The sequence below is a fragment of the Thrips palmi genome, unplaced genomic scaffold, assembly GCF_012932325.1.
Source record: "Thrips palmi isolate BJ-2018 unplaced genomic scaffold, TpBJ-2018v1 HiC_scaffold_5, whole genome shotgun sequence".
Lineage (NCBI taxonomy): Eukaryota > Metazoa > Arthropoda > Insecta > Thysanoptera > Thripidae > Thrips > Thrips palmi.
In genome coordinates, this window is record NW_023144632.1 from 10676756 (window position 1) to 10691656 (window position 14901).

A 14901-nucleotide genomic window follows, 5' to 3' on the forward strand; every position below is an offset into this window, starting at 1 on the left:
CTAATACGCGCGCTCTTCAAACTAACACTGTAACAAACACTGCACAAGTGCAGCGAGTTTACTAGTCTTCCTTCCTTTCCGTGATAACAAATAAACCATTGTGACGCAAAAGAAATCAGCATCTGTGATCACTGGAAGTATGAACTAAATATCATGAACTGCACGAAATACAAACTCCGATACACTTGTATCACATTTGAAAGTGTGCAACCTGTACACAAATGGAGGGACGACAGACGGTAAAAAAACGCTAACGCTAACGCTAACGTGGAAGCAGATGACATTCTAATGAGAATGTTTATTTTAATATGCTTGTTTATCACTTCATAGCTGCCGGGCCCTTTCACGTTTACGCTCTCGTTGTTCTTCGGTCAGCTTCCTGGGGGCCATAGCTTTGGGCAGTGATTGCCGCTTCACGTGCTTCTTCCCACATTTCTTGTCTGTGTACTCCACACACGCAACGCGCTCCTTCGGGCCAGCCGGCGACACTGTTGTTGTCATAGAGTAATGAACTCCGTTTATGAGAGACCCCACGGCCACGCTATTCCCCCACTCGCTCGAAGAAAGCAATATGGCGGTACTGGGCGTGACGTCACGTTCACATCCTTTCATACCAACGTACGATACAAAAACGGAATAAAATCGTGGGCATTTTTCTCCCAACGCTGTGTTTTTTAGTTCAAGCTTATTTTCGACAACATCAACTTAGGTACCCCGCTACTTTGAAGAGGAAAGATTGCCTCAGTTAATACAGTTCACAGTAAATGTTTTTATTTTAGTTTTTAGAGTTCTGAGGATGTTTTTCAAAATTCTGGCTGAAATTTCAGCGAAATTTGAGATTTTGGTATTCTTTTTGTTTTTGAGTCAACGAGGTAGTGAATTAAGGCGTGCAGAGGTGGTTTCGCTTCCATACTTGTCAACAACATAACCTCATCACGCACCAGTGCTGGGGCTGGGTGGTGCAAAAGATACATACAAATTGCGCAGAATTCAGTTTTAATTCTGAATAGCAAACAGACAAATAATTGAACAGGAAACCTCTACTTGATTGACTAGTACATGGTATGATGACAAGCAAGAGAACACTCAAAAATAAATAAATTGACTGGAACGTTTAAAGTTCGGTCACACTAAAATAATAAAACAAAAAGAAAGTAGTCAGCAGACAACACATAGTTCAACACTAAAAAATATCATGAGAAATGTGGTTTGAATTCTAAACCTAACATACACACCTTGCAGACATACTTAGTATGTTTCCATGCACCAATCAAGGAAATTTCACAGAAGCAAGAGACAAATCCTAACTATTAAATGGTTCACACAACTTAAAACTAATAAAATACTGAAAACGATAAAAAATGAGTAAGGTATGACGTCTCATCAAAAGATAAGACACAAACAGAAAATGAATACACATTTAAAGAACTGAATCTGCACCTTGAAGGAAGCGGTGAGCCGTGAAGTTATTCCCCTCCCTCCCAACAATCAATATGTAAATTTATGATTAAAAGCTCTCTAAGTTAGGGACCACATCCACAAAAAAGATGGAAGTGAGAAGCTAGGTCCGATCACAGATGTCGTCACAGATGTTACACAAAAAGTGGAACCTCATGGTTCACAAGAGAAAAATAAGAATATAAACACAAAGGTATCACATAAAATATTACAATTCGCAATCTTGACAGATGAAGGCAAAGTTTCTTATCACAAAGATGGTAACTGAGGTTCCACAAGATTTAAGACTTAGCCCATGCTACGAGGAAGTCCAAAGAGTCCCAGGGAAGGAGTTCTCATTGATTTGTACAGCTCACAGCTCAACTGCCACCCGCTGACATTTACTGCACCACTACCTGTAAGAAAATAAAATGGACCAGATTAATACTAAAACTGAGAGTGACAACCAGGACATTCTACATACAAATGTACTCAAGTCTCAATAAAACAACTTACCACTGTGCACCGTGGTGGCTCGACTTTCAGATTAGCTGAGATGGCACGAAGAAAACCTCTGTCTTCCTTGTGGCGGTACAAAACCAAGTTCACGAGCTCCCACTGGCTGTCAACTGCGAATTTTTCAGACAGAATTTTAGTAAACCCTTGAATTAATGTTAGTAGATGGAATTCTACTCACGTGACTCCCATGTGGGAGGCCTGAAAAATAAATATTTAACCCCTACAAACATAAACATGCTGCTCATAGAGCACCCGTCATGAACCTACGCAACATGAAATTTTAAGAGTAAGGTGGAGACTTGCGGGGGTGTTGCACTTACTTGGATCATCCAGAAAGTGAATGTCAACATTCATCTTTGAACCAGAGTCAGGCTTCAAGGATGCCTGCTGAGATGAACCTCCAGCATGCACTCCGGCAGCTGACACTTGATTGAGTCCAAGTATCTGAAGGGGTCTCGGAGTTGACGCAGACAGAGAAGTTTGAAGCTGACATTCACTGGAGTCGAGCTCCCTTCCACACTGATTCTCCTTCGCCATACTCTGAGGCCATTGCTCCACCAGTTCATCAGGAAGGGGACACACTTCAGGCGGGAATTGTGAAGGGACGGCAGAAGTCACCAATGTAGTTTTGACTTTGTTCTTCCTGATTTCGTAGTCACGAAAATGTGCACAGCAAATGAACTTGGCTTTCACCTGTTGGGTGGTGAGGGAAAGCAAGTACTTCGAGCCCACAGCTTTCAGCCATTTCCTGCATCTGAGAGGAAATTGCACTTAGAACAGCATGCTTTTCGAAACAATAAATATAAACAATTTATGTGCGGTTATGTTACCTAGGCAAGTCCGCAGCAGGAAACTTGAACAACTTGACGGTTGTGTTGAACCTGTCCGGAATCTTCTGGTTTACGCATCCTGGGACCCAGCATCTCGCAGTATCATAAGAACCACCAGTCGGCATTTCCAGAAAATGACCAAAAAGTCCTCCAATGTTGATGTGACGATGAGCAGCGCGGAAAAGGACGCTTCTTTCTGTTGCTGGAGCAACTCAAATAACGCAGTGATGCAACCTCGCGCATCACCCCGAACGACTTTCGAGTGATGGTTTTAAATTAACGTACACGATCATCACCTGCCACTTGAAATACGTGTGATCATTTTAAGATTCCAAAAAGCATATATTTGTATTATTTTGACTATTACTGTGGGTTAAAAGGTCCGAGAATTGCAGCCTTGTTTTTTATTTAGGTTGGTATGAAAAGATAGGAACGTGACGTCACCCCTGCGCTCGAGCCACCGGCCCCAGCCTATCCCGTGCAGACCCCCTGGTTGTTGTTGTGCAGTGCGAGGCCCCCGCTCCCCTCGCCTCCAGCGGCATGCGGCGTCGCCGGCGGCGGGGCCACGCTGCATCCTGCATCGGTATCGGCCGAGCGAAGCCGACCTAGCTCCGAAGGCGGTACGAGCTGAGCAGGCCACGCTAGGCCCCTGCTTGAGAGCCGAGCCGAGCCGGCCGAGCCTTGCCTAGGCACGCAGCACGCCGCGCCACTGCGCCCAGCGCTGGCGGCGGGGAGGTAGAGGGGGGGGGCCCGGCCCAGGCCGGCTTCACGCACGCATGGTCCCGCCCCGCCGAGGCGGCTTCACGCACGCACGGTCCCGCCCCGCCTTAAAACTATCTCGAGAGTAAAAGCAAGCTGACACCTTCATTGCAATTGTATAGCTTGCTTTTGCTTTAGCAACGGTGTCATCTGCTAAAAACAAGAGGGGCATTTAGGCCGAATGCAACGGACGTGACAGGTGCGTTGCCGTGCATCAAGTAGCGCCAAGAGGTGCGTGGCCCTGTTGAGGGCCGAGCCCCGTTGAGGGCCGAGCCCCGTTGGGGGCCGAGCCCCGTTGGGGGCCGAGCTTGGGACGGACGGGCAAATATTTGGAAAGAATGCGGAAGACGGAGGAGCCCACGCCGCGCCGCGCCAAGGGGAGGATAGAGGGGTGCTCCGCAGTGCTCCGGTTTCCGGTTTAGTGCGCTGGCCGCCGCGCTGCTGGAAATGACGGCCGCTCCTCGTCGCCCAGGTGCTTCATCAACACGTCCAGGACGCTCAGCGGGGCGCTCGACGGCGGGGCGGGGCCGCGGGACGCATACAAAGTGTTTCATTCCCCGCGGCCGAGGATCTGTTACCTATTGACTTAACGTGATCGGGGTTCGATTCCAGGTGCAACCTACACCGTGCCGGGTTCTACCACGGAAGGTTGAAAAAATAGACGGACCCGAAACAACAAAAGAGGGAACGAAACGCTCTCCCAGTGCTCCAACCGCCCTGTGATCCCAACGCCTAAAACAGCAGCAGAGGCCCTGGCCAACTGTTCTATTTTTTCCTTTCCGCCTTTTTGCGGGTGTACACGACACACGGGTCGGGCAATGCGTCTCGCAGCGAAGCGCGGCGCCGCGCCTCGTGACAATAAATTAAGCACCACCAGCCATAAAGTCTAAGATCGAAGACCTGGCGGCCCTGGCGGCCCCGGCCGGGCGAGCGGCCCGCGGCGGCCCGGGGACCCATTCCGGCCGGAAGAGCGCCAATCTTTTCTCCATATGCAAACAACTTGGGTCGGGAATGTCTTTGTTGGTCGCGGATGACGGGCCGCGCTGGAGCAGGCTCCACTGCAGTGCAAGGAGGGCGCTGCCGAGGCGGTCGAGGCCGTGGGAATGCACACGCGTGTGTGACGGGCCGTGGCACAGGCCGTGGCACAGGCCGTGGCAGCGGCCGTGGCCGGCAGGTCGTGAGCCCCCGGCGCCGGGGCCGCCTGAACCGGCCGCCACTATGATGAATGGCCGTTTTCGTGTGTTTTGGCAGCGCATTTTCGGCGTTTGCTACCGCGGCCAATAACTCACGACGCTAAAACCCGCTACCACAGCTACCTCCACCGCCGATGTAGTAGTCGCTGTTGTGTTCCTCACACACAAGACAAGCAAACAAACAGGCAAACAAACACGTCACGGCGGAAACCTCTTCCGTATTGCTATTGATTTCATGGGTTGAATGGCGCGGAAAATTCGGGAAAACGACAGTCGGAACTGGGACTTGGGGGAAAGCATGACGGACGACGCCTGCACGCTCCGTCGGGGAGTGGAAGGCGGGAGGACGCGCCCCTCGCGCTCCGCGGCGCTGCATTGAGATACCTGCCAAAGTGCTCCCCGATGTAACCCTTCCCATTGAGCTGGACACCAGCTTTCGATTGGGCGAAGAGAGAGCCTGTCTCGATGCTCATTGGGCCCGTTTTCGCGAAGCCGGCCGGAATCCACGAGGGAGGAGACCAGTGCCAGGAAGTAGGTCAAGGTGACGCCTTCTGTAAAGGGAGCGGCTCGAAAATGTGTTTAACGCACCCCACCCTGCCACGCAGAGGAAAGGCTTATGGTGTGGATCACCGCTTCCACGTCAGGCAGCACGTCGCCCTGTCAAAGGAGCCCCAAAAGTGGAGCCGCCCACCGTGCGTCAGGACGCCGTATTGACATGGGACAGTTGAGCAGGCCGATGCACACACGTCACCGCTCTAAATCGACTTCCCACACTCTCCTTCACCAAACGTCGCGAGTCTGCTTCATGTTCCGTGAGAACGATTCGCTGCGATCGATAAATACACCTCTGTAAAAAGGAGAAGGCTCGCTTTTTCCTCGCATCACAGAGCGAGTTTGCCTGCAAAGTCAGATAGCCTAATTAACTTTTCTTTGCTGGGTATACAGAGGAGGGTGCCAGCTACAGCACTCCGCTTTCGTCAGCAACTAACGCCTCAGGCAAAATTAAAGACGACCACTGATCAATCATCGTTCGGAAAAACAGAATGCAAGAGGTGGGGACGCTGGATGGAGAAAGCACGCCCCAAAAGAAGCTGTCTATCTTACTTCCAAGTGGCCACTCCTCCCCTTTTCGTTTGCCGTGGGCGAAGGGCGCGACCTGCCTGTGCTATAGGACATGTCATTCCGCTCCAGGATGTCCAGAGAGGGTGGGACGGAATCCAATGTGAAAACGGTTATGTGGAACAAAATCAAAACTTAACTTTATCCAGAACCTTACGTAGACTTTATGCACAGCTCCATTCAGTCAGCAGTCTTTTTAAGTTGCAGTGTGCGTGACCGTCCGAGAGCCAACCTACCCAAACAGCTAGCCCGCCATCGCTTTGAAGTCGGTCACTGTAATGCTGATGGTGGTAATTACCAGCAATCAAAGCATAACCTTTGGTGGTGACGTACCACGCCTCACAGACCAATCATATGCATACACGACCCTGAAACACGGTCGTCCGACGTAACATTTCCTCGTTCCTTTGCTACGCTCTGCTTTTTCGCCACACTCACCTGCGCGAGCCACACCTATTGCCGTTATTGCTGGGATTAGCATTGAAGCGCCTCTTTCCGAACGTGCTCGCCGCAGCGCCGTGGCAAAGGCCGCCGCCCGCTTCAATGGGCGCGCCAGACGGGGCATTGCAGGAGACTGGCTAGTCCGCTGTCCAGCGGGCGCAGCGAGTGTGCGCGGGTATTCCAAACCACGGCGAGACAAGGCCTCTTTCAGAGCCACATTCCGGCGCGCGCTGGCCGGAAGGGGGCCACATTCCGGGCATTAAACAACAGCCAGAGCCAGAGAGGTGCACGCGAGGAAAAGTGGTGTTGATACTTGGGCAACGACGAATGTTGGGGGCGTGAAGCGGACGGGGTAGGGCGAGTTAGCGAACGCGCCACACCAAGGCCGCCCCTGAATGGCGTAATCCTGGCCGGCCCGACTTCGTTATGCAACTGTTGATGGAATTACCGCCGCGGCGATGGCCGTGCGGATCAGGCCGGAGCGTTGGGCGGGGTCCGCGTAAACCAAACTCCGACAGGCCTCAAACAAGCAGGCCTCGCTCCAACTGCCGGGGCTGCAAATTCCGTTCTCTGCGCACTGCGGGGTTGCCTGCGAGGCGCGAGTTCAGGGCGGCCAACACACCGAGGGACTGTCGGGGGAGGAAGAAGCGCGAGGGGAGCGGTGGGAGACTTGCACCTGCTGACGGGTATTGGAACCAGCTGTCGGGGGCATCAGGGCATCAACGGTGGCCCGAGGCCTGGTGGCCGGTGGGCCACGGAGGGGCTGGTTGGCGGTGGGTCCGATGGGCCACGAAGGCTAGGCAGAGGGTTATTGAAAGCCAGCGACGATGCTCCTGGGGGATCGCACTCCTAATTGGTGGGTCGCAGGGGGCCATTTGAAGCGCCCTCCTCCACCACGGCCCGCCACGGCCCGCCACGGCGCACTGGCCATCTGGAGAGCGAGGAGTGGAAACATACCGACCGCAGAGGGGAGGCCCTACGGGCGGCGCGGCGCTCCGCACTGCGGCACAAAAACGGCTCACGTGTGGCTTATAAAGGTCGGGCAGCGCAGCGCCGCGTAAACAGAGGCTCATTATGGAGGCCGTGTCACCGCGGCCGCCGAACTTTACAGCGAGACTCGAATGGCTGGGCGCGCCAACTGCACTCAGATAGTTCGCGCTGCTAGTTCAGCACATCCCCGAGTTTATGACGGAGGGCAGGGGGAGTGGCCAAGTGCAATCAACGCGAATACGTTGGCAGGCCCGGCGGGCCCCGCGCTGAGCAAAGCCCAGTGCGCACTGCCCGGCAGGCCCGGCACGTTGCACAGTGAGGCAGCCACAAAGGGCGGTGGCCCTCGCTGGGGCTTAGGGAGCTGGGTCGTAATCGGGACGCCATTGGCACTCTTGCGTCGTGGGCCTTCGCTATGGTTCCGTCGGAGCAGCGACCGGAGCAGCGAGCCGACCCGACAAACAGCCCGCCACAAATCATCGGAACGAAACTCAAAGCGCGTCTCTAGGTCAAAGTGCCATGGATACTCAAATCCAACTTTTGATATAAGTGACAGGTTCCTCGGTCATAGCAGTCCAGTAGCGAAGCCGGGCTGTTTGTCTCTCATCTCATAAACAAGGTGGCAGAAACCAGTTCTCTTGGGTCTTTTGCCTTAAAGTGAGGTAGAGGAATGGTCGTCGGGCCTACAGTGTGGCAGCGGACTCGCCGTCTGGCCCAGCGCGACAGAGGACTCTGGCCTACAGTGCGGCAGACGCCGAAAAGGCCGCCAATAACGCGTGGCGCAGGCAAAGGCCCGGCTCTGCAGTGGACCGAAAATTCCTTGTCACACCAAGACAAAGGGGCCCAGCGCTGCGTGCGCCTGGCCGCATATCGCACACGACAGCGATAAAACCGACGCACAGAATGACGCTTTGGATCGAAACAAAACCAACACGAAGCGTGACAGGGAACGATAACGCTCTCAGCGACAGGTAAGGAAGTCCACAAACGCCGAGGTGGCGGTGCGGCTAGGGAGTGGGACCGGCCGCCACGCGCCCCGTCCATTGACGTGTTGGGCGGCTAATGCCGTCAGCTACCCCGGCCGGGGACTTCTTGTCGGCGCCCGATCTCCCCTCCACCGCCATTTTTCGTCACGTCAGAGGCCGCCCGGTGGCCCCACCGCCACGGCGCCACACCGCGCCACACGCCGCCCGGCCCTCGAGGCGCCACACCTGGCCGGCCGCCGTCCCCGCTGCGCGAACAAAGCCCGAACAACAACGGGGCTCCATCATTAAATTCCGAAACGAATTAGCGTGATGAACGCGGATTACTCTCACCGCGAGCGTGAGGGGCAGGGACGGGTGGGGGATAAATCTGATGAGCTGGTATTTCAATGGCGTGAAAGCATCGCCGGCTTCAGTCGAAGCACGGTGTTAAGCAGCACGGTGTCGAGCAGCACGGTGTTGAGTAGCACGGTGTGGAACAGCACGGTATCGAGCAGCACGGTGTTGAGCAGTATGGTGTCGAGCAGCACGGAGTCGAGCAGCACGGTGACGAGCAGCACGGTGTCGAGCAGCACGGTGTCGAGCAGCACGGTGGCATCGAACGGCAGGGGGGCCGCGTAGCGTCAAGCAGTATCACGACAGTTTCGGGCGACGGCACCTCAGCCTCAGACCGCCACTTCAGCGGCTCCAGCAGCTCCAGCGTCGGCGAGGTAATTAATTCGGGCGGCTAAAGTTGCCGCGACGGGGTGGCATGGGCACGCAGCACGATGAGGTGGCGGTGGATAGACGGATCGCAGAATCTCGCAACAGGGAGCCGCAATGAATGAGAAAAACACAAACAGGAGGTACCGTATGCCATCGCTTTTAGCACGCTTTTAGAGAATACTGGGCATGCCTTTTAAGTTTCTAGCAGCAAAAAAAGTCGAGAAACAGACTCCAAGTTGCGTCACACCAACTGGAGTGCATCGGGAAGCTTGCTTAGTGCCCCGCGTGACACTTCCTTCCCGTTCGTCCTGCTAACAGGCGCTCCCGGAGCAGGAGTGTGGCCGCCGACACCAGCCACAGCCGGGGTCACGATGGAATTTATAAGCGCTGCAGATTTGGTTAGACGCGCAACCCGGCCCAGCCGCTCGGCGCTGCGGCCGGCCCCGTCGACGAGCTTAATGTTGTATACCGAAAAGAGGGCGGCTTGGTCGTGGCGGGGACAGCAGGCTGTGAGTGGTGGGGAGAGTTTTGTTTAATTGCCAAGTGTGCTGGAGCAGCGCGAAGTACACGGCCAGTTTTATGGGGGGGGAGTATCACGATGGAGGGCGGTGGGGCGCGGCGGGGTGGCTCGGGCTGCCGAGGACAACAATCGCAACCCCGTGACGGCTGCGACAGTTCTCGACGTGTGCCCCCGTTTCACTTAATCCATGGCAAGTTGCTGAAGTGGCCCGACGGAGCTGCTCCCGGCGGACGGGCAGCCAGGCACCTTACCGGATCTTCCCTCCAGCACCTCCCTCGGGGCCGATGTCCGCCAGGCCGTGCCAGGCCGTGCCTGCTCGCCTCGCCTGCAGGGCCTCCAGGTCGCCAAAGGTCGGCCGCAACTGTCTGGGAGACCGCCCCCTCGCAAGTGAGCACAAGTTGGCCCGGGGTCATTTCGGCGGAGTGACATCCGCCAGGTTCCGGCGACCCAAACTTTTCGTTCCAAGTCAGTGCTGCGAGGTGTGAATATACGCGCCAAAAGGTGGCCGAATAAGTTCAGAGTTGCGCGCCAAACTCCTTCGCGCGCGCACTCGGGGCGAGAGATAGTCACGGCGATAGCGCGCCCAACATCGAAAAACAAAAGGAGACCAGAGCAAAACAATGTAAATTACGAGGAAAAGAGATACTTTTTCTGAAAGTACGGTACGTTGGAATTCGCACTGCTGTATAAACATGTATGCGGGAACGTGACTTGAAAAAGGGCCACCCACCCCCTACCCACCCACACACACAAACACGCATTCACACGCTTAGCCCTGGTAGAATCAGTGTGAGAGAGAGAGGGGGGGAGAGAGGGGGGAGAGATGGAGAGAGAGAGGTAAAGAGAGGAAGGGGGAGGAAGACAATTACAAGGGAGGCGAGCCAAGCCGAGCGAGACCGGCAGGCCTATCGCCGAAGCATTTGGATGCCCCGCTGGAATGTAAATCACACCAAGCGCCGGACAGGGTGCCTTGCCGGGCCTTGCCGGGCCTTGCCGAGCCTTGCCCCGAAAATAAATTTTTATGAGAGAATAAGGAATAAAAGGCGGCGACTGCGAGCCGTGTGTCTTGGCGCCGCACCTGCCCCGCACCCCACCGCGCCGAGCCAAGGATTAACAGGGATAATTTCGGCATGTTCCAAACGGCGCCCAGCCGGTCTGGGTCGCTGAGATTAGCGGCGGGCCGTGCCTTGGCCGTGCCTTGGCCGTGCAGCCTGCGAGAAGCCCGCCTGAAAGCCAGGGCCCAGCTCAGATCGGCGAGCAACCAATTATTCAGCGCAATGCGACGCTGCATCACAAGGCAGCTGTGGTCGAGGCGGGGCTGGTGGCTCATTCCAAACACTGGTCTCGTCCCTCTGTCTCTCTCATACCAGCAGGTCTCTCCATACTGGAGCAAGAGCGACCGAGCGACGAGACACTGTGCGGGATTGCTCTCGTGGGTGAGGTTGGAGCGTCTCCCTCCCGTCCAATGCTAACTTTGTTTTACTGGCTCTGGCTTAGGATTCACAAATGCGAAACTGAAAATTGGCGATACGGTTTTTACAACAATGAGCCACTCACGGCAAGGACTGTTGGCCGAAACTTTGGCCAAAGTGCGCACACGGTTCTGCGAAAAAAAGGATCTTGTTTTGCTTCTGAAGCGTTGTTGCGCAGCAACGGCCACCAAATGCCACTTGGCCCCGTCTGCCCCAGTCAAGTGCCCCAGGAACAAAGCAGACAGGCCACTATGAGCGGTGACGTCCTCCGCGGGAGATTCCAACGGTGTCCAATTTTATGGCGAAGCGACGAGCAGACGACGCCAACACTGCTCACCTGACTTCGTCTGTGCAAGTGTCTGGGAGGCAGAGGCAGCGGACAGGCGGCGCGGCCGGCGGGACAGAGACTGATCGCCGCCGTGCGACGCATTCGGCTCTAACGACGGCAATGGAAATGAGAAGGGATGATGAAAAATGGCGTGGCGGCGCACACGCCTCGACGCGGTGCCGCTGGCTCTGAGAAAGTGTGAAAGAGGGAAAGCAAAAAAGAAGGGCAACAGGAGTGTGGCGCGTGCGTGGCAGTCATCCATCCCCACAGAGGCAGTCGACATTAGCACTGCAATTGACGGCCCGGCTCCCTCCAATTGGGGCAAAAAGACTAGGAAAGCGTTAGTTGCACGCGAACAGGGGTCCCTGCCGCGGTCATCCCGTGACAGAGCGGCTCGATAAGATCTATCAGCCCTGTTGCTGCTGGCACTGCGGGAGGAGGCAGACTCTGTGTGCCTGGCGAGGATGGCCCAACGATTGCTGGCTATGGGAAAACACCGATCAAGACACTTTATACCTTTCGAAAAACAACAGCACGAAATGAACACAACAAACAAAGAAAGACGTGCACAATCCTTAGATGAAATTGGCGCAGATAAAATGTCAAATCGTTCAAGGAAGACATTTAATTTTGTGTATACGCCATATGATTTGGTGAAAGTGAGAGTCTAAAAATAACTTTGCTCTTAAAGTTATATGCACAGTGATAAACCATTGAAGTCTGGTGAACCTGCGTATAGCAAGCTCCCTTTTTTAAAAATGCCCGTTTTGAAATATTCCTCAAAAAGAAATTTCACAACCGTCAAAACCTAATATCGGAGGACGTGAACACAATTCTGCTGTGAAGAATTTCAAAGATATTCTTCAAAGATATTCCGCAGGGGACCTTGCCTAGGCCCACAATGCCTCTCTCATGTGCGTGTACTTAAATCAGATCCTGTTGACAGTGTAACTACAACAGGGGATGCACCATTTTAATATAACCTTTGAGGAAGGGCTGTGTGTGCACCGGTCCTGGATATTGCTTCTCACAATGAGTGTCCACGGAGCGCATAAATAGACGTCCGTTGCTACTGCCTGGCCGCATGGTTATTATCTCTCTCTGACGCTCCAGCGTATGAGAGAGAGAGAGAGAGAGAGAGAGAGAGAGAGAGAGGGGAGAGAGAGAGAGAAGAGAGAGAGAGAGACACCAGAGGAATGTATGTCAAGCAGAAGGGGCGGCGGCGCGAAGGGGTAGAGTTAACTCGGGAGATGAATTACTTCCACGCCAAGTCTCTGATGTGATGCCTTCGTCGCACGCCCCAGAAACCAATAGCGGGGTCGCAAAGACTCCATCAGCATCGCAGCATGCTCGCCCTGAAAATAATTGCCACCCCCTCGTCCTGACCGGTCCCGACGAATCTGCGATCCTGGCATTAGCCTCCCGGAGGCCTGGACCAGGGCATCCATACCAGGGCATCCCCCGAACAGTCGCTGATCAGCCGCCCCGGGCCGGCAGGCCAGCAGTCAGCCAAGTGCACTTCTCCTCGTGCGCAACTGACGGAACAGAGCCGGAGGAGGGAAAAAAGAACATGTGGAAATCCTTCACATAAGCGGAGACAAGTCCCTCGCCACCTCTCTGTTCCCCAAAACTCATTTTCAGAGGGAGAAAAAGAGAAATGAGGACCATTTCCGGCTGGACTTCTTTTTCCGCAGCTGCCCACCCCCACCCCTCTTTCCCTTTCATTTCGAGCCTCGCTCATCCCCCGACGTATTTAAAGGCCGGGGCAATACCCAGGGTGGAATTCAGTGACCGCGGAGCGGTGTTATCGGGAAACGCTCAATGGTCGTCGCGACTCCCCCACCACGCCCTGCCCTGTCGCCTTTGTCCAAAGGAACAGACCGGAGCACAGTGACGCCGCACGTAAACGGAAGCGGACAGGAAAGATTCCTCGCAAAGGCACATTTAATGGCGGGCACAAGAGAACTCCAAAACAAGATTCCCGAGACTCGGGACTCCAGTGGCTGGCTATCGAGTGAAGCAGAGCCGTCCCGCTGCGAGTTAGAGGGCTCGGGTGGTACGCCAGGGAAACCCGAGGAAACAATCAGGGAACTCGAAACAACTGCTGTGGTGGTCATGGGCTCAAACGGCCTTCGCTAGCCCCTGAGGACGACGACCGTCACCGCTACGGCGCCCGGCAGCCCGCCGTCTGGGTGCCGTCAAAGGCGCCTGAGGAACGAGACTCTTGAAAGGAGCGGAGAAATAAGTGGCACTGAGAGGAAGAAAGCAGGTACGCCGCTTGTAACTCGAGTCAAATACTTCAGTATGGAAAACAAAACGGGTCAATTTCGCGGACCGTTTTGGGCCCTTACGCCCGGACGAGTTTGCATCATAAACGCTGCCATCTTCGCGATTATGGAGGAATTCTCTTTGAAGAAAAGCGACGCCAAGAACTTGCTGCGACAAGAAACAAGATGAAGTAAGGCGCAGGCCACGCTGGATGACAATATGAGCAGAGCGGTGTACTAGCCGTACTTATTTGCCCCAACCTCACGCCCAGCAGGGGTAGGCCTGTCACCGGGCTGCCAAGGCACGTGCACTTGTATTCAATTGCCATCTAAATGAAACAGTCAACATTCCAAAAAAAGAAATCTTTCTTAAAGACTACTTTCCGTAACTTTGTTGCCAACTGTGCGGAGCGACTCCTCAACCCTTTTAATCCAGGCATATCCCGCCGCCCGGTCGCCACTCCCTTCCGGCCGTGTGGATCCTTTGATGTCTTCTCGATTAACAAAGCAACTTGAAATCAAATTTGAAAATTACGACAAGTCCGCTGTGCAGCTCGACGCCACGCCCGAGTTGGCTTTCCGTCGGCGCGCTCCGAGCTCATCACGGCTGGCAGTCTGAACCTCGGACGGGCTCGGACGGGCTAAGGCATTAGGGCGCCAGACTCGGCCAGACGGCATGGCCTCCGCCTTCGACTTACACGATATGAATTTTCCACCCCGGCGACTCCGGAGAGGCTTCCCCGAGCTTGGCCTCCTCAAGAAAAAGAAATGGCCAACACTACCAGATCCGGCGGCGGCATCTCGGGGCCCGGCAAGAGGCGGTGATCGCCAAGCCAGCGCGGGCTTGTCTCGAGTGGAGTACTGCGAGCCATCACTCTAGTCCTGACACCGTCATGATATCGCATTTTTGCTCAAGTTTTGTTAAATTTGACGCGCAGCCTAACAGGCACCTCTTCCCTACTCTCACGCGCTTTGGAGAAGGACGTGCTTTGACGGCCCGTGCGTCTGAGACTCATGCATATACGGCGTCTCTTGGCTCGCTGGCGGTATAAGACCATTTCCCGGCCCATTGTCCCCGCTGGTGTCCCTTTGGCGGCTGGTACCTGACCCGCCAGCCACCCTCCCTAACCGCTGGGCCACAAGCCGCATCCGGCAATGCCAGTGGGACGTACCTGCCGCCTGCTGATTTGAGCGGTCGCCCATTGACGTCGACAATGGCGACGTAGTCTATGTCTACGATGATGCCAATGACGACAAGCACGAGGGCCTTGGTGCGGCCTTGGGGGCGGCTTTAGGGGCGGCCCAGGCTTGGGGGCGACCCAGCCTTGGGGGCGGCCCAGC

General features: G+C 54.9%; 1 protein-coding gene across 1 annotated transcript; it reads right to left on the reverse strand.

Annotated features, from left to right (window-relative positions):
* Positions 1-979: 979 nt before the first annotated feature.
* LOC117650952 lies at positions 980-3145 on the reverse strand. Its single transcript, XM_034394615.1, has 4 exons — positions 2787-3145; positions 2277-2710; positions 1954-2066; positions 980-1853 (listed from the first exon to the last, which is right to left on the reverse strand). The coding sequence occupies exons 1-4, from the start codon at positions 2909-2911 to the stop codon at positions 1839-1841; spliced, it is 687 nt and encodes a 228-aa protein (XP_034250506.1). The 5' UTR covers positions 2912-3145; the 3' UTR covers positions 980-1838.
* Positions 3146-14901: the final 11756 nt, after the last annotated feature.

What these genes read in the sequence shown, in the direction of transcription:
- LOC117650952 (XM_034394615.1), bottom strand. Translation starts at nt 2,911, where the DNA reads ATGCCGACTGGTGGTTCTTATGATACTGCGAGATGCTGGGTCCCAGGA. An exon ending in CCTGCTGCGGACTTGCCTAG is followed by an intron (nt 2,711 to 2,786) that starts GTAACATAACCG and finishes ATTTCCTCTCAG; the next exon opens with ATGCAGGAAATGGCTGAAAG. An exon ending in TCACTTTCTGGATGATCCAA is followed by an intron (nt 2,067 to 2,276) that starts GTAAGTGCAACA and finishes AAAAATTCGCAG; the next exon opens with TTGACAGCCAGTGGGAGCTC.